A 26869-nucleotide genomic window follows, 5' to 3' on the forward strand; every position below is an offset into this window, starting at 1 on the left:
TATCCAGCTTTCTGAAGAATACCCTCATCCTAATGAAGCCTGTATCAGTTTAATTTCTGATTGGAGGTTCTGTAAAGACTTCCTTAACTGAAGGGAGGCCTTCAGCAGTTGCAATGGGAACTGAAGCCTAATGAGGCTAAGGGAAAAGAAATACTATAAAAGTTAGGAGTCCTGTGACTTTGATAGTTTGTAGTATAGTCGAGAAATAAGAGGAATTTGGCATGAAGAGCACAAAAACTTGTGTTGCAAGTAAAGCACTGGTTCCACAATTAGCACCCACTGACAAATGGACTAGCTGTTCCAGGTAATTGAGATCCATTCCAAACAACACTAAAAAGTAGGGCTGTGGGGCCACTCTGTCCAAATTCTAGATCCTGAGCCAAATTGGGCTGATGGGCTGGAGCAGCTTGAGGCATCCCCAGGTCCACCCAAAGTGATCTAGAGCTGTCCAAAGGGGTGGTAATCGGGTGGCAAGGAGTAGGATGGTGGAGAAGAAGCAAATGCAGACAGCCTGTCTGTCTTCCCCTGCCCTTGGACCACATATAAAATAGGGTTTAAATCCATAATTAAACAATGTGCTAGAGTCCCAGTCTTGGGCCCAGATCCAGGTCAAGTCTGCCCCAGGACAGATCTGGAACACTGGATAGGAGGGTGCATGCACAGTCCTACTTAAAAGCCTTTTCATAATCGAGGCCTCTTTGTATCGTTCAGGTGGTGCGGATGTGACCCCTCTCCTCCGAAGCACTCTGGGCCAGTTTCCTTTAGGCTTGCGTCTGGATAAGCTGGAGGCCCTGGTGTGGAAGGAGCACAAGGTCAAGCTGTGGAAACTCTGTTTGGAGCGAGGCTACAGTGACAGCCTGAAGTTCTTGCAGGTGGTACCTGGGATCAGGCTCAAACCCTCAGGCAAAGGGACTTTCCGGTGCCTTGTGCAGTTGGACCCAGGTGAGTGTTTCTCTCCTCCAGCCTGACCGTGTGTTCTCTCAGGAGAGCTACAGGACCCACAGCCTGGCAACCTTTGGCCTTAATTTTATGCTTTTCTAGGTCATTGAAGGTTTGTATCTGATCTCCAAGAAGCAACTTGCAAATAATCTACAGGCCTAATTTTATTCAGAGGTTGTCAGTGCAACACCTGCTCGCCCCATGGTGCCTGCCATAGCATCATACGGTTCCTGCAAAATGTCTCAGTAAATATCATCTCACAAAGTGTCTCAGTAAATATCACCTCAAAAATCCATAATGCATGAGAGACTGATTGCTGTACCTGCTCATTTCCTGTTTGCAATGGCTTTGTTGCTCTCTTACTTCGAACACATCCCCTTAAATGTGCCCATATTTTTCGGGATGCCAGGATTGGACACCCTCCTTCCCATCCCTTCTGAGCAGAGGAGAGATTCAGCGAGCTTTTCACTGTGAGTTGTATGGCAGCGGCTGATACACGTTCTTTTGTGAGGCATGCCCACTGCTTTTTGTGATCTGGGCTCATTTAATGCTCCTTTAGATGTGGCATCCCTTTCATGTTATACCACGCCGTGACAGCACTTCCTCATAATTCCACATGTGGCCACTGGCCCTAAAAGGTTGGTGATTCCTGTTAGTCTGACTGATTTAAAGGGATCTGGGTGAGAAGCAGTGGGTGGAGCACATGCTCTAAACGAAGAGGGTCCTGTGATCAGTTCCCCAATATTTCTAGCACAAAGGAATCAGATAGCAACTGATGGCAAAGGCCTCTGCCTGAGATGTGGAAAGGCCACTGCAGGCAGTGTAGACAATAAAAGGCCTGTAGTCTGACCTGGTATAAGGATGCCTTCTTCTTTTGTTTGGTTTTTTAACCCTCCTTTTGAACAGCAGGAATAAACAAACCCCAATATTTAAAAGCCCTCCCAGTCCCCAAGATTAAGAGTACTCTGTACCATGCCTCACTCCACTTGCTTTTCAAAAGTCTTGCTTTTATATCCGGCCTTTAGTACAGAATGGAGCTCAAAGTGGTTTGTGTGGGGTTTCAAAATGGTCTCCCATCCAGGCACTCCCGAGACCAAGATCTGCTTAGTTCCAGAAAAGCTGCTGTTGATGCCGTCTGGAGGTGGCAATATCCTTCTGCTCAGCTTTTGTACACCTCCAGGCCACTTCTCTCTGCTGGTTTCTCCACTCTGCTTTTCCCATGTTGCTTTAGTCTTCAGTAACTCTCAGTCCCAGTGGGTTTGCACCACCCATTTTGGGGAAACCCCTGAGGCTTAACTGTACGTGGGCAGGAATGCATTTTATTCCACTGGGTGTTATTGTTGCAAAGGCTGACTTTAAACAAAAAAAAAGAGCTTGATGCTTAGTGAAATCTCCAAAGATACTGGCTGTGTACATGCTATATACATTTAAAGTGCATTTCAAAGCACATTCTTTCCCTCAAATAATTCTGGGCACGGTAGTTCTCTAAGGGTTGCTGGGAATTGTAACTCAGAGGGGCAAACTAGAGTGCACAGAATTATTCGAGGGAAAGAATGTGTGCTTTAAACATTTAGTGTGTGCATAGTTGTCAGGGGGCAAGGCTTCACTGTCCTCCAAAGGAAGCTGCCTTAAACAGAGCCAAACCATCCAGCTTAGCATTACCTGCACTGACTAGCAGTTGTTGTCCATGTTTCAGTCGGGACATTCCCAGCCCTACTTGGTGTTGACTTCTAGAACTTCCACCTCAAGGTTGGCCTTGTTTGCTGCATGGCTCTCGGATGAGCTGGCAATGTTTTGAGAGTTACAGTTGCACAGAAGGAGGTGACAGAATTCTGGTTATTCTTCTCGATGTAGTTAAGCTAGCACCAGAGGGAGAAATTGTGTATATACATATATACACAAACATGACTTTTTTAAAAAAAAATGCAAGGGGAGCGTTGGAATTTGGTCCTCCCCCACCTGCAGTCTGAACTGGTGTAGTCCAGAAAATTATACCATTTCATTTTGTGTTTTATAGAAGAATGGCTGTTCTGGTTTAAAGAATATAGTGCATCCTCAAAGAGGAATGGTTGCAACACAGCATCACAGCACACATTTTACATGCAGAAGGTCTCAGGTAGACAATCCTGGTCTAGATGGGTATAAAAAGCAGCTTCCTATGCAGATGGATCACTAGTCTGAAGGTAGCTTCCTATCTTTGGATTTCTGCTTTATGGCCCTTGGATATCTTAAGTGTTTTGTCTTCTGCCCCTCCCTTTTATAGCTGGCCCTTATCGTTTGTCCTATCAGCCTGCAAACACAGCAAGCCAGAAACTGTGTGGCACTGCAGGAACTGTAACGAGTTCTGCTTTGCCTTTGCAAGGATCCTGATGCCGTGAAAGAAATTGGATTCCAGCATCAGGTAGACTTTGTTGAACTGTGCTGGTTTAATTATAACAAGCTTCTCCCCCCCCAAAAAAAGTGATTGCATTGGGTGCCCTGCATTACTACCTTGATTCGTCAGACTTGAGAGTTGTTGGTCTTGAAAAGAGGTGCCTTTAGGGATCAAACCTCTAGAGGGAGCAACTTCCATATTTTTGTTTGTAACCCCCCCCCCCCTCACCATTTTTGTGGCATGTTAATAACCTAGCACTTTTATGCCTGGTGTTAATAGCTAATGGAGGAAATTACTTAAAGGAGCTTTGGAAATGGATTCCCAGCACTGCAGCACACCAAGCGTTTATTTAACAGTAAGGGAAAGGAAGACAACTTGAACTGTGGAAGCCTGTGTAATTTGTGTGTATCCTTTGCGCTACTTTGTAAGGAACACTTAGTATGCGGCCGGTGGGCATCTTCCCTCGGGGCTATTGCCTTTATCAAAAGGGTGGGGGAAGATAGTGTCTCTGATTAGTGATGCAATCATTGGTACTAGCCAATAGATTTGTGCAGCCACAGTCTGAACTGCACTAAATACTTGAATTGGTGCAGTGATGGGATGGGGTGGACGTGTTGCATGATAAAATATCCTGCATCTTAAGTGCTGGAGAACTGCTTTCCCTGTAATGCAGACATTTCTTTGAAAGAAGGCTTCTGAAATCCTAGGCCTGGGCCACACTGCCGCAAAAAATGTGGACTTGTACCTGCCTGTCTCCCCAATAATGGGAGGGGCATCCAGATGAGACCCTTCCCATCCCAGTGTTGTCTTAGAGGGGAGACAAGCAGGAAGGGTTTTTAGTTGTTCCTTGGAAAGTCCAAAACAGCCAGGATCAAAAAACTCTGCATTTGAAGGGGGAAGGATATAGGACAGCATCATGTGGGAGGTTCTCCATTAGTAGGGAGATGGGTGCAAGTCCAGTTTAAACAAATCCTGAGATTCTTATTGGCTGACAAATATGAAGCTGGGGGTTCTACCTGCAGGATACAAGATCTAGGCCCTCAAAGGACTCGCCTGCTTTTAAAAGGGGCGCAAGAGCGAATATTTTGCTGCCTCAAGCTGCAATTCCACTATCGGCATAGACGAAGCAACTGGAGAATCTGCACCTTGCTGGAATTTTCCCTTCTCCACAACAACTGAAGAGATGAGAGCTCTCTTGAATCTGGATCCTAGCAACCATAATTCACTTCAATCCATGCTGATAAATTGTTCTATGATGCAACAGTATGTTATTTTTTCCTTTGTCAATGAGTCTCAGGCATCTCTTCCCACTTGCTTTAGGACACTGCAGTGGCAGGAACACTGGAGCCTTTGAACAAAGGGGTAATAGTCACAGATGGACCGGCCTTCAATAAATCATCTGGGTTGTGCCTGTCCTCCCTTTTTGTAGCTTAGGTTCAGGCACGTATGAATCTCTTTCCAGTTCCCTCTTTTAATTTCCATTTCCTTTTTCTAGATCCAATGAGGGAAGGATTTCCCTGCCTTACTTTACTTTACAGAAGATGTCTTTTGCATGCTGTTTATCATCTGCCCTAGGTCAAAACCTCTGGGTGTGTATAAACCTTGGAACAGCCACTCTTCCTTTCTAAATTCTTCCCTTTACTAAACCAGTGGGTTCAGTGCAATTAGTCTAATCCAGGCATCCCCAAACTGCAGCCCTCCAGATGTTTTGGCCTACAACTCCCATTATCCCTAGCTAACAGGACCAGTGTTCAGGGAAGATGGGAATTGTAGTCCAAAACATCTGGAGGGCCGAAGTTTGGGGATGCCTGGTCTAATCTCTTAAACGTCAAAGCATCTTCTGCAGGCTGCTTTGATCCAGTGCCGAAATACTGTATTTTGATCGTGGAGGGAGATTTTTTGTAATACAACCTAGTGTCTATGGTTCAATTTAAGAAAGAAAGAAAACACAGCATGAACCGTTCCGTATGAATGGCTTCTATTTTTACAAACATTGATTTGAGGGCTGGGGAAATGTAATTCCAGTTTTCTGCTAGTATAATCCTTTATATATTATTTAGTATCTCAGTAGCTGCACCCAGCATCCCTTGAGCAGCTCATCAGTGTTAAGTTTACAAACCTCCTGCTTGTTCCCAGTTCATCCTACACAAACTTGCTCTAGTGTAGTTGCATTGAAGGGAAAGTGTTTGGCTTCCCTCATTGGCAGACGAAACTTAAAATCTCACTAAAACATGCTTGTCACAGTTCAGGATCTCATTCTGCAGTTCACTGGGGTGGGTGTTCATCAGATAGAAAAGTCTCCCAGTATATTTTATTAAAAGCTAGAAACCACGGTCTTATAGCCATCCCTCATTATTCTGTCCTGTCGCATGAATAATCTCTCTATAAACTGTTGTTCCTCTAGGAAATATTCCAGTCTGTTCCAGTTTATCCTCCCAGTGTTTTTTTCCCTGCCTTGAGATTTTCAGAGAGGTTTCAGTATCGTAGCTGATGACTGTACTGGAGTTGTCCTGAGTGTGGCCAAGCCCGGGATAGACCTGTGCTGGCAGGATTATGATACAGCTGTCCTTGTAGTCTTCCTAGAGGCAAGTAGCCAGAGGAAGGGGTCATACGCCCAGGTGCCAGGTAAACGGGCATCCTTGGTTCTTCTGGGGCATAGCCAGTCCCTCGCTGTTTCATCAGCTCTCTTGCTGGTGTGTCCTGGTAACCCCATTTCTGGAAAGGTTGGAAAAAACAACACCTCAGACTTAAGAACCAGTGTGATGTTGTATGCACAAGCTCATGTACAAGTAAAATAGGTAGTACCTGCCATGCATTGTAGAACTCCTCTTCAGACATAGATTTTTAGTTCTTATTGTTAAGAGAACCTGGGTCTGCAACATGGCCTAGGTTTTTTTCATGTTGCTCTCCACAACCATCAAAAATATACTTGCTGATAAAAATGAAATGATCATCTCAGCAACCCACATGAATTACAACCAGGTCTCGCCAAGGACTCCCTCCACCCCCATGTCTGTTCTGAACTATGTGAAGTAGTAGAAACATGCAGCTTCTGAGCATGTACAAAGTCATTTCTCCCACTACCATCTGCATCTACAGATCCTAGTTAAGGGGCAGGGCTTCTGCTTCACCCTGTTCGGCTTCCAGGTATGGTTAAATCCTAACTCTTCTCTACTTAGAAATCTAATCACTGTCTATGAGAATCCTGCATTTGAGGCAGAGTTCTAACATTTATGGTGTTGATGTTCCTAGATTCCCTGTGGGGACTGCTAGGCTCAATAGCTGCAGGAAAGAGGAAGCGAATTTGTGGTAGACGAGGAAGCCAGGGGGAATGAGGAGGCTAAATTCGTAGTTTCAATATGGTTATGCTCCTTTCATGATTCTCTCTCCAAAGCAGCATTTAATATTAAAGCTATTAACGTTACAAGATGTAACATTATAAAAGCATAACCTCAAACATACTAGTGCACCTAAAAGAACCATATCTACAAATAATGTGAAGTTCAAGTGGAGGAGAGCAACTTCTTTTTTTTTCCCAGACAAGGTGGCTGTGCCTTAACAGTTCCTGGCACAAGGCATGGGGAAAGCCTTACCAGTTCAATGGCTGGCTGCCTTGCATAAAAACATTCAGGAGGGAGGAACCTAGCTGATAAGTACAGAGAGACCGTCATGCTTCTAAGGCTCGTCATTCTAGAGTTCTCCCTCCCTATCATAGGTGTAGCCTTGATCAATATTGACCGAAGGTGCTGTCTACAGCAGTTCACCCAAGCTCAAGGCCAAAGGAGGCAGAGTTTATATCAATCCAATTTGTCAAAAAAAAACTCCAGAGGTAGGCCTAATGCTTCCCCGAATCTTCTGCTCCAGGACCTGCCTCCTGTTGTGTGCCCAGCTGTTGCCAGTGTCAACCAGGCACCCTATGAAAACAGGGACATAGGAGTTGAGGTCTGGGTACCACCAGCAGGGTCTGCTCAACACAATTTAGTACTCAAGGCAGAAAATACCCATGATTCCCATTACCCATTGCTCTCATTATGGAGTATAATCTGTCATCCTATAATAACCAGGCATTTCCTTTTCAGCGAGGTTTGTGGGTCAGATTAGTCTGTTTGCCACTCTTCCTCCTTTAATAGTATCGAGATGATACCTGCCACTTCTCTGGCCACCAGAAAGTGCTAAGAGCTAGTGTTTGGTCTCCGTGTGGGACTGAAATCAAGGTTGCCACATTTTTACCGGGCCAAGCATTGTTAATTAAAGCAACATCACACCTGGTTTCTACCACCTGTTGGTCAGCTGTTAAAGTCACGAAGTCTGTCAGATAAAACAGCTGCCCTTCCTGGGGCCTGGAGTTGTGGTGCAGAGGTTGAGCTATGATTTGGGAAGCCCCCACTTTCCAATATGGCCTCATCAAATGGCTCTGGCCAAACCCCACTCAATCTAAGGATGCTACTGGCCCATCATTTCAGGGCCATTGTAATGATTACAGAAATGTCTGTGACATGCTTTGAACACTTGGAAATGCTATAATGCTAAGGACAAAGTCCCATCTCAGCCAGAGGCTTGGGGAAGTCATAACCTTTTAGGGCCGTTTTCAAGCACCCTGGCTCTGTCCTTCCACAATCACCAAGTACGGTACCTACTGGGTCGCTGGCCTCTTCAGAAACTTAATTTTGGTTAGGAAGTGGGGACATATATAATTTATTTTTCTGTGGCAAAGAAAAATGTTGTCAGAACACCTCAGGGGTGTTCTGACAACATGAAAATGCTCTCATGTAGGGGAATTGATATCCTCCCTATCCTGTAAATGAAATGACTGGGTTTGCTTTGTTTTAAGGGAACAGTATTATTTATAATTTTTCAACCTTATTTGGTACCTTTAAATTTATATATTCAACACTCCTTTGGAAATCAAAATATTGATACTGCCCAGCCATGGGAAGCTTGGGGGGGGGTATTGCAGGGTGGGACAGAACAAGTTGGTTCCCACACTAACAAGGACTCAAGATCAGGAACTGGTTTCTGTAGGAACTAGAATGTCTGAGGGAATGTTGAGTGCTGGAATTGATGGAGAACAAAACATCTGGAATTGATGGAGAACAAAAACTTTTTTTTTGTTTTAAAACCATCCAGACTTAATGGGGAAAACAGTGTTCGAGTCCCCAAAGGGACTAGAAGCAATCATCACGGCTTTTTTCAGGGCGTGGATTTACAGAAATGTACACTTTGACCTCCTGCAGCACAAACCAGGATCAGAGAATATTGAATTCTTTTGTTCCCATGGAAACCTAAATTACTACCGAAATGTTGATTCGCAAGGGAGTCGGAGTTTAGACTGCAAAGCAAAAGGAATGTCTTGAAAAGCAAATGTGTTTTCTCTCACAGAAAGAAACACTGCGGAGGGAAAACCAAATTTCCCTCTGGAAATTGATTCCTGCATCTTTCCACAGTGGCTGATAACATGAGGGACGGGTGTCTGGGTTTTGTTGTGTTGGCCCTGAGTGAAAGTCTTGCAGGCAGACCTGCAAGCATATAATTGTCTGGTGCGGGTGGGGGTTGCAGAGACAAATGGGCAGGTAAGAGAAAGGTGCTTAATCCTTCCCCCCCCCACAACCCCTCCCCCAGGTTATTCCCCCCTCCCCACAGCTGCGTTTATCCCCAAACTTAGAATAGATCTGGAGAAAACAGGAAGAAGAGACTCAGGATAATCAACAAGGTAGGGGGGAAAGGGCTAAGTTCCCCTGGCACCAACCCCACCAAGTCGCTCCCCCAGAGATGCCTCTCTGCCATGTAATGCTGCTGTAGACACAAACATGCATTTAGAGGGCCAGCTAGAACGAAGACCATAGCAGCTATTGTATGTACTGCCCTCTTGTTCCTGCTGCTGAGAGCCAGTCACTGGCCAGGCTGGGTTCTGAAAGGAATGTGAATGTTACTCACAGTAAAAAGTCATGAAATGCATGTGGCAACAGAGAAGTTTGTTACGACATCTAAAAATAGGTCTGCCGGAAAAAAGGATCTGGCTGAAATGGACTTGGGCTGCCACCAGCCTCATTGCCCTCTTGTATTCCCCCCCCCCTTTCTTGTCAAGCAACATGCAAGAGGGATCAAGCACCTGCCTAATTACTGTGGCTTCTTACCCAACGCTGCTTTAGGAGTAGATCTGCTTACAAGGAAGAGCTCCAGTCTCTTAATCTGAAAGATGGGGGGGGGGCAACTCAAGGCAATCCCTTTTTGAGTAGGCATACAAGCCTACCAGTGTGGTATAGTGGTTAAAGTGTTGGACTAGGACCTGGGAGACTAGAGTTCACTTGGCTGTGAAGCTCACTTGGGCGACCTTGGGCTGGTCACTGCCTCTCAGCCTAAGTTACCCTTTGAAAAAGAAGTGGGATATAAATGCAGTTTATAAACAATACTACTTGATGTGTTAGTCTGGGATACCTACTTGTGAATCGCATGCCAGCCCTCTTGTTTCAAGTGCCACCTAGGCAAGGCAGATTTTTATTAGGGGGGTGGGGGGGCGGGGGGCACAAAGCCTGTCCAGCCATCAAGAGGACAGGTGGTGGAGAATGTACAGCACAATGCAATAATACTGCACTGTGGGGCCTTAAGCAATGACAGTGCCTGCTATCAAATGTGGACTACACTTCAGATATCTCTTGGGACACAGAACGGGAAAGATGGTGTAGTTGAGAATCAGGTATACTGTGGGATGGAGACTGGGTTCTTAGGAAAGGAACTTGGAAATAATCGGTTTGGAGCATATGTACTAAATGGGGCTGTGCAGTGTTCAGTTTCTAAGATGAGAAGGCTCAAGTGTGGAAAGCCTTGACCCCTAATCTTACACAAAGGAAGGCTGGCTGATGATATGCAATGATAAAATAAACACACTCTGCACATGCCTAGAAACACCCTCTTCTTATTCAAAGGTTCTAGGATACACTTCTGGTGTTTTTATTTTAAGAGGGTCCCCAGGATCCTTTCCTCTAATGCACAGGACATCCACTTCCCAAAGAACCCTAATCTCCTGTCTTGTTTCTGTCTTGTTTCCAGTGGAGAAATGGTGTGGTGAAGCGGACAGAGGATCGGACAGAGAGACCTGGCTTCAAATCCCCAGTCAGCTATGAGGCCCCTCTCACATGGCTACAGTGCTCTGTTTATAATGTTTGATGCTTATATATTCTGTAAGCCGCCCAGAGCGGCTGGGGAAACCTAGCCAGATGGGCAGGGTATAAATAATAAAATTGTTGTTGTTGTAGTTGTTGCTGCTGTTACCATAGAGACAAATGGGTGGCCCTTTTCTGTGTATGAGAGAGCGGTTGTTGTTGTGTGGTTGGGCTGATGCTAGGAGCTGGGAATACAGACACAAGACTGCTCTATGCTGGGCTTGGTTTCCCTACTAACCTAAAGGAGAAGCAGGATCTGTTGGAGTGTGGGTTCTGAGAGCCCCTCCATCCTTTGCTCAGGTTCTATATATGTGTAAATAAAACCACATATCCTAAAGACACCATAGTCTCTCCCAACCTCCATTCAAAGGAAACTGAAGCCTGGGGAAAGCGCTTGCAGCCCGCGGAGTTTCTTGCCACTGGCCAATTGGGGTAGCGTGTAACAGTATAATGGACAGCTTTATAGAATTGGCAGGGTTTCCCTCCCAAGATATGTGGCCACTCTAGAATGTACCAGGTCCTAGAGTTGGAAAATATAGGTGGTGCTTACCTTAGCTTCTTCTGCTGAGTCTATTCCATTCCATCCCCTTCCTGTTGTGCTGGTTCCGGAGAGCTGGCTGAGGTCCCACAGGGACTTACTAGCGCGAGCCCCTGTGGTCTTGGCTGCTGAAAGCCGAGTCCGCTGTACGCTCCTAAATATATCGCTAAGAGCATTCTGCCCATCGGGGGATCCGTGCAAGCCCCCTCCTGAAAGGTCTGTGCCACGCCATGCTGCCAGTCTGTTTCGAATAGACACCTCTGGGGGTGGGGTGGGTAGCACAGGGTCTTCCGCCGTAGCAGGGGAGGCTAATACTAACTCCCACTCTCCAGCATGGCTCTTGGCCACGGGTTGAGGGGCCACAGAGCGTCGCTCTGCAATGCGGTTGGACAGCTGCACCCCATCCAGGACACTGACGTACGGAGTGATATCTGGCCCATTGGTACTTGGTAATGGAACCAGGCTCGAAGCAGGCTGGAGTCTAGGTGAAATTTCTAGGGCTGGCAGGGGACCAGAGGCAGCATATAAGATGCGGAACTCCCGGTCAAATGCCCCTGTCACTTCTCCTGTAAGCTGAGTGACCAGCTGGCGGTTCAAGCGAGCGTCTGTCCACGTGAAGCTGTTGAGAAGAAAGGAGTTTGGGGGTGGGGGGGGAGAGATGGGAAAGGGGTTTTAGCCATGGATCATGTGCAGTGTTAGAAACTGAGATATGAAAGCTTGGAGCTAAATGGCCCCTTAAAACTAGGTTATGGGCACAACAATGGAATGTCTAGGAGCCCCTTTTTATAACAAGAATACTAAGCTGAAAATGAATGAACAGCTAAAATATGTTCATTTTTCACATGCTCCAGTCCTTCCCCTGCCCACCCCTCTAATATTCTTAAGAGGGTCTTTTCTCCAGTCTTTAGAGAGTAGCTGGAAGTGGAGAGGCAGAAAAAGGTTCTCCTTTCCTTCCACTTGGCAGTTTTAATTTGAAATCTTAGGTGCAGAAATTGCTCACGCTAATGTAATTCCCTGTCACAAAATGCGCCTAGAACGGGAGTTTCAAACACTGATCATGTACATTTTGGGCAACTACCTTCTCTTTGTGTGGAATCATGAATACAGTATAAGAAAATCCAAAAAGCCAAGATTCCAATGACACAATAATGGACAAGCCATGCTTACTTTGTATTCATGTGGAGCTCAACAGTGACATTTCTAGGTCCTTGAAAGACCTGGGAAACAGGTCTCTGATGCAAATTTGCGTGTGCTAATTTATATATGGTAATTTAGGCTGTCTTTGAGAGGGAGAAAAACACGCTCTGGCTGTCTGAGCTATGGGCTAGCAACATGATTTTCTGGCCTCAGTGCGTGCACTGAATGCTTGGCCTTACCTGCAATCTATTGGCAAGAGGGTTGCTTCTGTATGTACAGTGGTACCTCGGGTTGAGTACACAATCTGTTCCGGGGTGCCGTTCGCACCCCAAAAAGTACTCAACCTGAGCAGCGCTTTAGCGCATGTGCGAAGCACTGATAGAGCGCTTCTGCGTATGTGCGCACGGCGGAACCCAGAAGTAAACACTTAACTTGAAAGTACGCAACCCGCAGCGAATGCAACCCGAGGTATGACTCTACTGCAACTAAAATGAATGCCTCTGGGCAAATCAAGAGGGCAGGTAGAAAGGGGAATGGGCCAGGAAAGCCAGACCTCAGCACAAGAGACTTGCGGCTTGGACAGACCCCTGGGGCTACTTGAGTTCAGTCTGGAAGCTAGGGTGGCTCTGTGCCCTGCTGTGTACAGAGGAGAGTCCCCTGCTTGAAATGCTGTCTGATGCAAGTCTGGTTTAAGAAGAAAGAACCATAAGAAGGGAGAGCATGAGGGGCCTTGGAGTTTTTCATCCACAGTTAGCAACCCTGCTCAGTCCCTACTACAAGGAGATGTGTTGTACAGTGGTACCTTGGTTTAAGAACAGCTTACGGTAGTTTATGAACAACTTGGATTAAGAATGCTGCAAACCCGGAAGTAGGTGTTTTAGTTTGTGAACTTGAAAGCAGATTGAAAGCAGAACGTGTTCTGCTTCCTTTTGAGAGTGTTCCATAGTACCCCGCTGCTATGGGAAAACACACCTTGGTTTAAGAATGCTTTGGTTTAAGAATGGACTTCAGAACAGATTGAGTTCGTAAACCAAGGTACCACTGTATTTTTGTCTTAATTATGGTAATTATTTCTAAATTTGCATCTAAATTTATACATTTGCATATGATATGCTTTCTTTTTTAGTGTTGCATTTTCTCTTTTTTTGGTGACATGTGACCAAACTAGAGGTGCCCTAAGGGCAAATCTACATCTCAGGATTTCTCAGTTTCATGCCAGTTTAACTCTCATAGCTTGCCCCACAGAATTCCGGGTATTGTAGTTTGAAGGTGCCGAAAATCTCCACCCCAATGCCTTACAGTTCCTCAAGGAGAACTAATGACTGTTCAGCCAGTTGAAGTTTGTAGTGAAGATAATCTGGATGTTGGCCACTTTTATATGTGGGGCAAACAGATCAATGGGGCAGGGCTGTTTGATACTGTAGCATGCTTAAAAACCCTGTAGAAAGTACACAGGCCAATTATTTTACTGTGTTCCATGCAGCCACCTGGGAATGTGTAGTACCGGGATGTTGGCAAAAGTTGCCCGATAGCTGACTGGATTCAAGAGGTGCTTGACTTTGCACATGCCTGTCATCGCCCTGTAGCAAATTTATGAAGCGAAAGGTCTTTTGTATCTAGGCCCAGAACACTTGCAAGGGATAGGAAGATGCTAGCACCTCCCCTGACACCACTCTATAACGTGAGAAAACAGTTTCTGGCCTGTACCAGCAACCTCAGAATTGAAAGCTCTCCAATATACCGTATATATAATAAAACTGCAACGGGACATGAAAAGTATGTCTTCACCCAATGCACAATTAATTTGTAGAATTCAGTGCCATTCAGTGATGGCTATTAGCTCAGATGGCTTTAAAACAAAGCACAGCCCTGTGGCCCTCCAGATATTGTTGGACTCAAAGTCCCATCAGCCTCAGCCCAAATGGCCAATGGTCCAGGATGATGGGAACATAGAAAGAGCCAATGGGCCAATGGCCCATCTGGTCCAGCATCCAGTTCTCACTGTGGCCACCCAAAAAATCCAGGAATTGTGGACCAGCAACAGTTTGGAAGGTCACTGCTTCGCCACCCTGCATTTGATAAGTTCATGGAGAAAAAGTCTACCAAAATTATTAGCAGTCATAGCTGAATAGAACCTCCATGTTCAGAGGAAGTATGCCTTTCAATCTGTTTGCGGGGAAACAGGTGAGGTCTGTAGCCTTCATACTGTGTTGCCAGGCTTCCCAGAAGGGTTTGACTTGCCACTGTGGGAAAAGGGATGTGAGATCAGACACACCTTTCGTCTGATCCGGGAAGGCTCTTCTTTGGTCCTTAGGGAGGATTAACTAAAAACCAACCAGGCATCTCATTGTTTATCCAACTCATTGTTAAACTGCCCATGAAATGGGGTGGGGACTCTGCACCTTTTCTGTGTAACTTGATCCTGGCCTTTCACACTTATATTCGCATCTCAAGTAATTTTCCAAAGGGTGTATTGTGTGCAGTGCTCCCTGATGCGCACCCAAAACTTTATCCTCAATTCTGAGGTGTTCATGTGGAGTGGACCCATGTGTGTTACAGGGGCCAACGTAAAATGCAGTTGTGTGTTTTGTGTTTTCTTAGTATAATCCAGTTGTGCCCAGAGATTGAAGGAAATTTCCTTCAGCACAGGTAAAATTTTTGGACGAGAACATTCAATTTATCAGAAACAGCAAGCAGAAGTCCTGTTTGGCCAGCTTCAGTATATCTGTTTGAAGAATGAGGTAGCAAGTGATAGAAAAGTCTTGTGCTTGAAATGCTGTAAAGCAGCTGAGCTGGGTGAACCAATGGGCTGGACGTGTTTATAAGGCAAACTTTTCAATTCATTGCCGTCTCTGCTTCTTAATGTCATTGTCCGTTTTGCCATTTCAGCATATTCCATTAATTTAACTTGCCAATCTTCTTTAGTTTATTGGATATATACAGAAGCATTGTAAACCCGTTAATACATTAGCAGGGTTTTTAAAGTACTTGTAATTTTACAATGAATGGATAATAGTGATTTAAATATGTTATAATACAGTAATGGACATGCAGCATGTTGACAAATAATGGAACCAGGGAAGGGACTAGTTCAGGCATCCCCAAACTTTGGCCGTCCAGATGTTTTGGACTGCAATTCCCATCTTCCCCGACCACTGGTCCTGTTAGCTAGGGATCATGGGAGTTGTAGCCCAAAACATCTGGAGGGCCGCAGTTTGGGGATGCCTGGACTAGAGGGAAGTCAATTTGTTTTGCTTTGTTTTCGTATTGTTGTTTTTGTATTTTTATTTTTGGGAAACGGCAAGCTTTTCACTGTTGTCTTGCCATCTGCTCACATAAGAATTAGAGTTGCACACATATATGTCTCTGAGAGACCCTGCCCCATGCGGTACTCCAATCCCATGTATTCTAAAAAGCAAGGGACTTCCTCCTTCTCGTGAGATGTGCAGACGCTCAATCAGACCCTCACGGAAGGCTGCATACAAAGAGGTTCAGAGTGCAGAACTGAACCCAGGGAGGAAGAAGCGTGCAGCTGGTAGGGCAGAGGATAAACCCACCAAGGCAAACTCTGGGAGGCAGAGAATTAGGATTGTTGCAGGCTGCGTGATTCATTGCCATCAAAAAGCGACGAGGAGAAATTGTGCCTGAACTTGGGAGACTGCAGAGGTGGCATCGTTCCACACAGCAATCTGCTGCAGCCACCACAGGGAACAAACTGTGATGTCTTAATGGACACAGAGGACCGAGCCATAAACATGGTACCCTGTTTCTCATATTTTAAGACATACCCATAAAATAAGCCATAGCAGGATTTTTAAGCATTCAATGAATATAAGCCATACCCCGAAAATAAGACATAGTGATAGGCGCAGCAGCAATGCCGGCTGCGGCAGGAGGAGGAGGAAAAAAATAAGACATCCCTTGAAAATAAGCCATAGTGTGTTTTTTTGAGGAAAAAATAAATATAAGACATGTCTTATAATATGAGAAACACGGTATCTACACGTTCAGGATGGATTGTCCTGTGCTAGAGAATCCTCGGGTAACTCTTTTCGGCATCCCAATAGTGCTGCTGAATTATTCGCGTAAGGGAGCAGTGTGAGATATGCCGTTATTTTTCACACAACTGCCTAGATGCAGTCGTTTCTGGGTTGGGACGCACCACCATACCACAGGCAACAAGGAGGACTCCACATTCAAAAGCGTGTGAAGGATTTTATTGCTTGCAAAGTCAGAGGAGACCCAGCACAAGAATGCTGGGGAGGGCAAGGTGGAGGAAGAGAGGGGGGCCTTTCAGGAACTGGGCTGCATTGCACAAATTCCCCTGGCAGCAGTTGGTGACTAAACTGTAGGTTACCCCCATGTGGGCGACAGGTTGCTCTTTGCCACAGTTGATGGAGCGAGTGCAACCCTTGTTTTGGATCAGCGATACACCCAAAGCAGCTCCTTGACCCACAAAGCAGTCTTCATCTTCGGCACAACTCATCTTGGTGGCTGGGCATTTGGTCGAGGCAGTGATGTCACAAAAGTAGCATTCTTTGGAAAATACAGAGGGCAGCACACAGACCAGAAGATATAAAAGGCCCATGTGCATTAGATGCTTCATCACTTGCTGCTTGAGAAAAAGTTCTTTCCTAAGTAACAGAAATGAAGATGCTCGTGACCTTCTAAAATCCTCTCCACCAGCTGATTTATTTTATTTTTCAGCCTCTCTTATTTGTGACTTCAGAGAATTCAGAAGTAGAGTTGTCTTGTTTTATGCTCTCCAGTAAAATGAATAGTCTTGATTTCCTGGTCCCAGAAAAGGGGGAAAAAAAATCTCAACTGGTGGCTGCAGGTTTTCTGAAACGCAGAAACTTGTTTTTTCAACAGGTTGGACCCCAGCTTTCGCTTCTTTCAAAGGAAGCTCTTAACCCGGGTTTCCTCTACCATGTGGTTTTCAAAAAACCAATAGTACTACCCAGCTTGACTTTATTCACCACTAAACCAGATTCCTTACATTTTGTAGACCTGGCTTTTCTTGAGATACAAGAATCTTACATAGAGAAAGGATACTTAGCTTTGGAAATGAGCTAGAATGTCAGATCAGTCTGTGCTTCCCAAGTAGCAGCTTTCTTTCCAGGAGCAAATCACAGAGACAGCTTTAGATCTCCTAGTTCCAGAAATGTAAGTCCTCACTGATGAACTCATAACTCAAAAGTCCTTAGGACTGCCTGGCCTCCAGTGGAGATATTCCATGCCCTGCAGCTTCAAAACAAATATTTTGCTTGATCTGCATGGGGTCCCCAGAAAGTCAGTGTCAGCTGGGTTTCTTGAGCTTCACTAACTCAGTACACAAACCTCCAAAACCAGGTCCTAACTCTTGTGTTTCTCTGTCTATGAAGCTCGTGGTACCAATAAATCACCAGCCCTGCAACTCTGACCCACTCAAGGGATAGAATGAGCCTTGGTCATCAGCCTAGCAGAATTTGATGGCTGCTTAAGCAACAGCATCACAATGGATGTCAAAAGCTCATTGGCAGATTCCATTGAGGACTTCCAGTTTAAGCCTCTTGAGGTCATAGGTGGTGACATCACTTTGATGACGTTACAGAAGGAAGGAGAACAACAACACATTGCGGAAGTATCACCATACACAGAAGACCGGCAGCAGTGTAGGGCAAATGACGTACTGCCTCACCAACCTCATCCTCCCCTCAGCCAGTTCCCTGCTGCCTGCCTGCCTATATACAACAACCCCAGATGTTGGTCCTGACTGTCAGCTTCCTCCTCTTTAGTTTTTATCTAAATTCAGCAAAGCTAGAATCATTTCGCTCTGCTTGTTGCTGGCTCTGCCGCCACCTGCTGTTGGCCTCCTTGCCTTCTGCGCAACCAGCTCCAGTGGGCAGCAGCCACCACTGTTGGGTGGAATCTGGATTATGTCCTTGAGAAATGAGGTACAGTGCCTTAATTCCTGGGCTCTTAGGGTAAATAAGCACCATCTGTGGTTTAGAGCTGAGTGGAATGTGGAAGAAACTAGGAAATGAACCAGTTTCTGCTGAAACTAAAGATTGAACTATGGCTGAGTTGTCACTCTCTAGGAAATCTGCTAATGGATGCCAGTAAGTCCTGGAACCAATTAGGAAGGAGTTCTGTCAAGTAATAATCCCAAATCCCTGGCCAAAATCCAGCTGAATTTCAGCACCGTCACAGGCTCTCTCTGCTGACAACCGAGAACTAAAGCAGAAAAGGCCGTATTTCCAGTCACATCAAAACAAATACTAAAGTTGCACTGAAACAAACAATCACATGATGTAACTTGAAGTCCCTGGGAGAAGGACGCTTTGTTGGTGGCAGGTATTTCGTGCCCCAAGACATGCATCAACCCCTTGTGTGGGAGGTTTGTAGTCACAGAGATCCATCTCCTATATGGGTTGCCATCTTTTCTGCCATGCAAAGAGTTTAACACATTCAACATATGTATGACAGGCAGAAACGGAACAGAGGCAGCGTTCCCCAGCAGTGTGCTGTCAAAAATCATCGCTTGTTGTATTCTTGCCTGTCATGTGGCTTGTTAAAGACACAGAGGCTGCCTCTACAAAAGGTGCTAACTCTAGTTTTCTACCGAGTCTGGCAGTCTTCACTGTGAGTAATTATAGGGGGAGGGCAGGCTGATCAGGAGCTGAGTATATAGCATGAAAATAGAATGAGATGCAATTGTTCCAGGAAAGAAATGGGGGAGGGTGCAACATCCATGCCAGCTCCAGATTTTTAAGGGCCCATGGACAAGCCGTACTCTGTGGGTCCCCTTAACTCGAAAGCCAAAACATGGTCCTGATCAGGCAGCTTCCAGTTTTGGAGTGATACACTCAGAGCAGGTGTAGGAAACCTTTGGCCCTTCACATACAACTCCCATCAGCCTTAGCAAGCATAATCCATGGAGCAGTAGTTCAGGAACTTCCAGAGGGGCAAAGGTTCCTCACTCCAGAGGCATGATGGGGACACTTTCTCCAGTACAGCCACTAAGGCCAAACCACCAGGCACAGGTGCAGGACCTTGCAGCCCCTTCACTTTCCCAAGCAACAGTGCCAAAGTAGCCTTCAAGTCCCCTCCATGCATTTTCTACAGCAGGCTCACTTCTGCAAATGGAGCAAAGCTCTAAACAGTCGCAGCTGCCATCTTTAGCTATTCAGAGTAGGGATGGGTGAATCTGTCAGTCTCTTAGTTTACAACAGTTGTTGTTGATGTTTGTTTTTATTATGTTTATTATAATGTTTATTATTATTAAAGTTCTCATGAAGATTTGTTAGAATTTAAGTGCAAATTTATCCTAATATACACATTTTTGTATGCAATTTTGCCTGATGTACACATTTTTTGCAAAAAAAAAAAGGTTTTGCCTAACGTAATGCATTTTTATATCTGATTTCCCCAAATGCCTGCATTTATCTACACACTTTGCAGTACAATATGCAATTTTGTATACATTCAGAGGAGTGTGAATTTTGAAGGCTTGCCTGTGTTTGGTTCACATGTTTTGGAAAGGGCAAATTAGATAACTTTGACTTTCAATGCAAACTGAATCAAATCCCCGCCCCCATCCCTTCTCCAAAGTGCCTCTGTCCCCCTCATGGGTCCAGAGGCACTCTGAGAATTAAAGAGGGCAGGTACGACTCTTTAAAGCTTTGCTCCATTTGCAGCAGCTCACGCACTGCAAAAATGCTCTTTAAAAAGAGGTAAGGAGAACTCCTTACCTGTAGCTGCCAGTGATCACGACTTCCCCGTCAACCAGGACAAATTTCTCCTTCACGGTCCCTGTGACCTGCTTCTGCTGTCTGCTTTGAAAAGTGCAACCCCGGATGACTCGGACTCTCAGATTCTAAAAAGGGGTTGAACAATTATATAGAAAGGGCTACTACATTTGCCCTGCACTACTTCTGGGCAAAAGGAACGCCTGCATGCCACTTACAAAAACCCAACTTGAGTAAGGAACTGGTCCTAGAATTCCCCCCAAACCAATTAAAAAATACCCGCATTGCTGCTGCTTCTTCTTCTTTTGAGGCTGCAATCCTGGACCCAGTTACCTACCTGGACCCAGTTACTTCTGAGTAGACTATACAGGTTTGCACTGTATATCTAAAGCAGACATCCCCAGACTTCGGCCCTCCAGATGTTTTGGACTACAATTCCCATCATCCCTGACCACTGGTCCTCTTAGCTAGGAATCATGGGAGTTGTAGGCCAAAACATCTGGAGGGCCGAAGTCTGGGGGTGCCTGATCTAAAGAGTAATAATAATGGAGGTGTCCCTTCTGATGCACCTCCTTGGGGACCTCATTCAAAAGGCGCCACAAACCAACCTTTGCCCCTATTATTTTAGCAAAGTCTGCAGGTGATTCCTTGTTTTTTGGAAAGCACACAAGGTAAGAGTTGACTGAGATGCAGCTGCCTCTGCCTCTGGGGGTGGAGAGACCTGCACAGAACCAAAGCCCTCCCCATCTCACCTCTGTGTGACGGACATTAAGGCACGTTTTCTCAGCCATGGTGAGGAAGGAGGCAAGATGCTGTCTGCTGAGAATAATGTAGACGGGGACTCGGCGCCTGAGTGCTGCATCATACAGATCTAAGAGGATGTCAGGGTCCGTGAAAACATCCATGGCAATGGCAATCACCTGGAGGACAAACAGTTTGGCTTGTGGGATATATAACTACCGGTAGACAGAAGTCGTGCAATTTTGCTTTCAGAATTAAATATCAACAGTGATGAGCGCCAAGTCAGGTGTGTGTGCATTGTATGCACAGTGACTCGATTTGCATCCTTACTGTTGAATGAGCAAATATATCACTGGCTTTTGTTCTGAGCCTTCCCCCTCCCTCGTGAGCCCCCTCCCCTCTGGTTGCTTGCCGAATAAGGAAATTTGAGATTTCTTTCCAAGGCGGGCTTACAAAGGAAATGGTTAATTCAAGCATCTGGAGTGCAAGTTATGTCCATTTATACTGGTGTTGCAACCCTTAAGTCAGGCATCCCCAAACTTCGGCCCTCCAGATGTTTTGGACTACAATTCCCATCTTCCCCGACCACTGGTCCTGTTAGCTAGGGATCATGGGAGTTGTAGGCCAAAACATCTGGAGGGCTGCAGTTTGGGGATGCCTGCCTTAAGTGATTGATCGATCAGATGTATACATTAGAAAACATTCCCCTCTTCACTCTCACACAGGAGAGAATACCTCTTTTAAGACAGTGCCTGCTGCAACCTATATGTGCATTGTCTAAAACGGTGTTGGGGAATCTGGCCCTTCAGGTGTTTTTCAACTCCAGTTTCCATCAGCCCAAGCCAACATGGCTAAGGACCAGGGCTGATGGGAGTTGTGGTCCATTACCATCTGGAGGTCAACAGGTTCCCCATCTTGAATCTAAAAACAAAAATATAGTTTCTTTCACTAAAGTGCCATTTTAACCTTGTACAAATTTGTATAGATTTGATTTTTGTATTTAATTTAATGAGATTTCTTTATTTGGGTGGTAGTATGTTGGTACTGAAATTGATACCGTGTGTGTGTGTGTGTACAGCTGAAAAGCAATACTTTGAGATTTGGATTGGGGACATAAAGATAGACATCAATATAATATTAAGATGGACTGCATGTTTGCTTCTGACCTCTGTCCTACTTGCTGAACCTGTAAATCTGTAAATACACCAGTACAGAGCACCATAAATCTCCCATCCTCTCACTTCCAAGGAAATTGATTAGGGTAAAAATGCTCTGAATTTCCCTCCACTTTGCGAAGGGGGAAACACAGACATAGGAATTACGACAAGAAATAAATAAAACCCTGCACAGACAAAAATGGCTCCCAACATGTTTTGAGGAAACTCTTTAGAAGTGGAGTGGAGTGGAATTTAGAGCAAAATCCTGTATGTGTCTGTTTGGAAAGTAAGTCCACCAAGTTCAGTACTGCTTATTCCCAGGTTAGTGATTATAGAATCACAGTCTGCACCTGCTCAATTGAGCTGCAGCAGAAAAGTTCTCCCAAGTGGTGGTGTTTTAATTTAATTTCACGAAGATAGAGCTTCCTTGAAGCACACTGGGAACCAATACTATTTGTGCCATTGTTTTTGATCCCTTTTTATTGTGGATCACAAATCACACTCACAATAGAGGGGGGGCAGTTTTGAGAGAGAGGAGAGATAAAAAGAGAAAGAGAGCGGGGATTGTTGTGGAGTAAATTATGTGGAAATGTATGTTTTAGAAATGCACCTTTGGCTAATGTGGCTATTCTCCTCCTATCCACAACATTTAGAACAGGCATCCCCAAACTGCGGCCCTCCAGATGTTTTGGCCTACAACTCCCATGATGGCTAGCTAACAGGACCAGTGTTCGGGGAAGATGGGAATTGTAGTCCAAAACATCTGGAGGGCCAAAGTTTGGGGATGCCTGATTTAGAATGATGCTTGCTACCTGTCCTCAGTACCTTGTTGGCTTGCTGGATGTATCTTCGCACCAGCTCCTTGATGTGTGGCGCTCCCTCTCCTGGTGGGTGGGTATAGACCTCCACACGAGTAATCCCTTTCCAAACGCTGTTCTCCGGCCACCCTAGCTCCAGCTCTGGAGTAGGCTCGTCCGAACGTCCAGGCCAGTAGCTGAGGCTTGATCCCTTGCCCCCGTGGCCACCATTGCCAGTTCCACCTGGCGAGGGAGCCCGCGAGTCTTCTGCAGCTGCCTTCAGTTCTTGCAGCTCTCCATCTGACAGAAAGGGGCGCAGCTTTTCCTGGGAGATACACTCCTTAAAGGCCTCTTCGCCTTTAGAGAGCAGCGCTTCGAGGGCTACCCGCTGACCCTCACAATAATAAAACTCAGGGTTCGATTCCGTTACTTTAGCATATGGCTCTTCGCTCTCCAAGCAGAGGACCTGGGAACCGGCCATGGCCTTGGGGAAAGGGCATTAAACTATACAGTACCCACAATTCTACCCTGTAACCAGAGCGGGCCTTTCCAAACCCTCTGGGTATGCGGCCATATAATCTTGCATCCTTAACTTAAAATTCTTCTGCCATGTCGAAAAAGAATCAGCGTGCCCTTCTCTTGCCTCTTTAACAGAACTTGTGTTTGTGGATTTTAGCCTCTGGAGCTGTTCAGGGCATAGAGATAAGAATGATCATTGTTCATGGGACAGCCCCAGTGGCTAGTTCAACCGTAGTTTCACTGTTTTCAGGTGTCCTGACCGCCTTAGTTTCACTTTCTAAACCCTGATGGCACACTGGATTATTCTAATGCTGGATCCCAGGACTCACAACCTCCTTCCACCCCTTGTCCAGATAAGCCTAAAGTTGACACTGCATCTCAGTTTGCCACACCCGTAACTCCTTATCACCTGCTCTCTATTTACATTCATGGGAACTATCATATAGGCAACCTGTTTTCATGGTACGTGTCAAAATAGAGTTAGCACCCTTAGATTCCTAATCTCAGCCTCATGAAGAGTATAATTTTATTCTAAAACCCCTTTAACCCTAAACACAATATGATCTACATCCAAATGTATGAGTAACAGTAGTTATCCTGGTAATCACTGCCCAAAAAATATGTCCAGGGGTGGATGGAGAACAGCCGTAAAATACAAAACAAGTACCCATATACCAGTTGTACTAACCAGTGCTAGAGCTGGTGGCCACTCAACTGTTTGCCTGTTACTCTAGCATCCTCTTGAATCAGAATTCAAGGTTGTGCCACCTTTACAAATAAAAATAAAAATCTATTCAAGCTGTCACGCACTTCAGTTTGTGAATTGTCTTCGTTCCCACTGGTGGAAATTATGGGAAATTAATTCGAAACTAAGAGCCCGTGGAACAAATCTCTAGTTGAGCTATCAATTCTCTTGTATGCAGCCGGACTCTGCGATCTTTATGTGGGATGATGAGATTAGCAGAATGTGGGGCAGGAGGAAACTCTTGCTTAGTAGGCAAAGACTAAAGGGAACCTGCTAGCTGTGTGACACTTGGGTGGGCAGGTAGGTCTAGTCTAGAAGGTTAGAACAGTGAGAATAATACAAGTTGGGCTCTCTCTGGTTGGCGGTTGAGCCTATTGGGTTTAAAAAACAGCATCCAAGAGCATAAATTTCCTAGGTTCTCTTGTTGAGTTTGTGGAACAGTGCATCAACCGGCACAATATTATCTTGTCTCGCCAAGAAATCTTTCAAGGCACATCTCGAGAACAGTAGTTCTTTCTCTGACGTCTTCTGCCAGTCTGTCCTCTTTTTTTTGCAGCTTCAGACAATTATTGTGTTTTTTTTTACAAAAAGGAAATACACCTCCTACACATTCACAAAGCCAAAACCTTCTTCCCAGAAATTCATTTGGAAAAACCACTACTCGTCCTTCCACTTGCAGACACTTCCCCACACTTGCAGAAAATGGCTGTGTGTGAGAGTAGAGACATCTCAAATTGATTAATCAAAAGAGTTCCAACTTTTCTAGGTCTAGTTTTTTTCTGGTGAGAAGTGTCATCTTCTGTTACGGGCCAGAAGTCAGAAGTTATCCACTTAGGCAATGAGAATATTCTGCACCAGTTATCAGTTAGGATGTTTGCTATTTTCTGTGAATAAACAACTGGGAAATGTCTCTGGCTTTATTACAGTATTTCCTTAAGTGAATGAGCAGTGGGAAGTACTTGGCTAAAGCAAATAATGTTTCAGCTTTTAGGGTCCAGGTCACCCCAAAGGTAGCAATTCCCACAGTCCTTGGCCAATGGCAGTCCGTCAGTTCCTGGAACAAGTGCCTTAAGCAGACCCAATGAACGAAGAAGAAATTAAAATCCCATGCCAGCCAGACTCTCCAGCCAATCAACCAGTGAAATAATATTCTGTTCTTACCCTATGAGGATGTACAGTGCATCCCTGCTGACTGGTGAATTAGCATTATGAAATCTTTCCTCCTTTTACCCAAGGAAGAGTTTAAGGTTGCCGATTCTTCTTAGCCAATCAGCTTTCAAGATTAAGCACTGGGATTTTCATCCAATGAACAGGAGCACATGTCCTCTTTTTACCTGCTCAGCTTCTTAGATCTCAGCCATTCAAATGTGTGACAGGTTCACAACTGAACATATCTTCTGCAGGCTGATTTTCCTGTTATGCAGTGGGTGGGAATTGCTTTCCCAAGGAGGTGAGGAGGAAGCACCAGTTTAAAGAAGGATGTCCTTTCACAGCTGCAGATGCATCTCCTTGGATGAATGGGAGTCACAGTTCCTAAAGCATACAAGAAGAGTGGGGGAATAGTATAATGAGATTGTTCTGCTTGTGTTTCTCCAGAAGAGTGAAGGAAATAGTGCTTTACAAGGTTGTGGTGGACTTCCTTGAGAAAACAGCCACTCCTGTTTCACTGCCTGTCCAACCCAAGCCTGCCAGGTACATTAGGTGCCACACAGGAAATTGCAGATAAGATTATATTACTTTGTTTATTTAGAACCCCACCTTTATGGTGAGTTAGAGGGCTATATAGAAACCAAAGGAAGCAGAGACTCTTGGGCCCTTTACAAAGAGAGGAGGGTGTAACATACAGTGCAGTGGTTAGAGTGCTGGGCTACGTTCTGGAAGGCCAGGGTTCAAATGCCCACTCAGCCATGAAACTCACTGGGTGACATGGGGCCAGGCCAGCCACCATTTTTAAGCTTAACCTACCTCGCAGGGTTGTTGGGAGGGTGAAATTAGGTTGGGGAAAACTTGGCACCCCACTTTTTAGCTCCTTGGAGGAAAGTTGTGATATGAAAGTAATGATAAAATAAATATTAATTAAGGAGCCGTAAGTCAGGATGTTTTTTTTTTTTAAATTCATAAGGCCATCAAACCATCTTAGAATCATGACCCCATTCCACCCATTCATTGCCAGAGAAAATCCTGGACCATGTCCACCCCGCCGCACTTTTCAGTCAGGAGTTTCCTCGTAATCTGTCTCTAAATGTCTGTGATAGGAACTGATGCAGTGATAGGAAAAGTTTGCCCAACTTGTTGAATTTCTGCCAGCTTTAAAAGCACAAGAGCCACCCAAGCAAATGGGGAAAGACAGGGAGGGGGAGCTGTGATTCTAACCCGTAGATGCCTTTTACAATTGCAGAGAAGGCCAGCGACACAACTTCTGCTTTTGACACAGCTATTAAAGGTACAGGGTCCCCTACTTATTTTACAACTGGGTCACATCATTTCCCCCTCCAGCAGCCTGTATTCTTCCCTCCTTCGTTCCTCTCCTTAATTCTGTAGGATCAAATCTCCCTTCTCCAAAAACACATGAGACCTAACTTAATAGCTGCTCCCCCAGGTTGCTTAGGTGTTGTTTTTTGCCTTAACCAACACAGTAGACACCAGCTCCTTTGCCAAGGATTAATAAGTAAAAACCTCATGCTCTCCACCCACCCTTCCTTCTAGGAGACCTCGCTAAACTATCCAGTTCATTCTTCCTTTTTCACACCACATACCTGCTTGCTTAGGAGTTCCGGGTGTATATCCTCTTTTAAGTCCCCTGTTTACTGCTCTTCCTCATGAGAGAGCGAGAGATGCTGTACCCAGGACTGTGGTCAGAGAGTAGCCATGGAATGCCCAACCCTCTCTCTCTCTGTCCAGACCGACTTTTGGAGTTGTCTTCAGCAGCTGCCCTTCCTGTGCTTGTTGCCAGGTGGAGAGAGTAGAAGCAGCTCACCGATCCCGGAAGCCCAGGGATTGATTATTTGCAAAGCACCTGTTAGGAGTCTGGC

The 26869-nt window shown here is 45.3% G+C and overlaps 2 protein-coding genes across 2 annotated transcripts; both read right to left on the minus strand.

The window, feature by feature from the left end:
- Nucleotides 1–313: 313 nt before the first annotated feature.
- On the minus strand, nucleotides 314–26869 carry FAM83E (family with sequence similarity 83 member E). Its single transcript, XM_035136151.2, has 6 exons — nucleotides 26594–26869; nucleotides 22602–25370; nucleotides 20631–20798; nucleotides 19882–20006; nucleotides 11024–11630; nucleotides 314–6028 (listed from the first exon to the last, which is right to left on the minus strand). Exons 2-6 carry the CDS (start codon nucleotides 23052–23054, stop codon nucleotides 5789–5791), a joined length of 1593 nt encoding a protein of 530 aa, XP_034992042.1. The 5' UTR covers nucleotides 23055–25370; nucleotides 26594–26869; the 3' UTR covers nucleotides 314–5788.
- SPACA4 (sperm acrosome associated 4) lies at nucleotides 11628–19778 on the minus strand. Its single transcript, XM_035136153.2, has one exon. The coding sequence runs from the start codon at nucleotides 16752–16754 to the stop codon at nucleotides 16380–16382; it is 375 nt and encodes a 124-aa protein (XP_034992044.1). The 5' UTR covers nucleotides 16755–19778; the 3' UTR covers nucleotides 11628–16379.

This window comes from Zootoca vivipara, chromosome 13 (genome assembly GCF_963506605.1).
Source record: "Zootoca vivipara chromosome 13, rZooViv1.1, whole genome shotgun sequence".
Taxonomy (NCBI): domain Eukaryota; kingdom Metazoa; phylum Chordata; class Lepidosauria; order Squamata; family Lacertidae; genus Zootoca; species Zootoca vivipara.

Coding starts and splice junctions, on each gene's coding strand:
- SPACA4 (XM_035136153.2), bottom strand. CDS start 16,754: ATGAAGCATCTAATGCACATGGGCCTTTTATATCTTCTGGTCTGTGTG.
- FAM83E (XM_035136151.2), bottom strand. CDS start 23,054: ATGGCCGGTTCCCAGGTCCTCTGCTTGGAGAGCGAAGAGCCATATGCT. Junction 20,799..22,601: donor ACATCCAGCAAGCCAACAAG/GTACTGAGGACA, acceptor TTTGTCCTCCAG/GTGATTGCCATTGCCATGGA. Junction 6,029..11,023: donor ACTCAGCAGAAGAAGCTAAG/GTAAGCACCACC, acceptor CAACCTTTCCAG/AAATGGGGTTACCAGGACAC.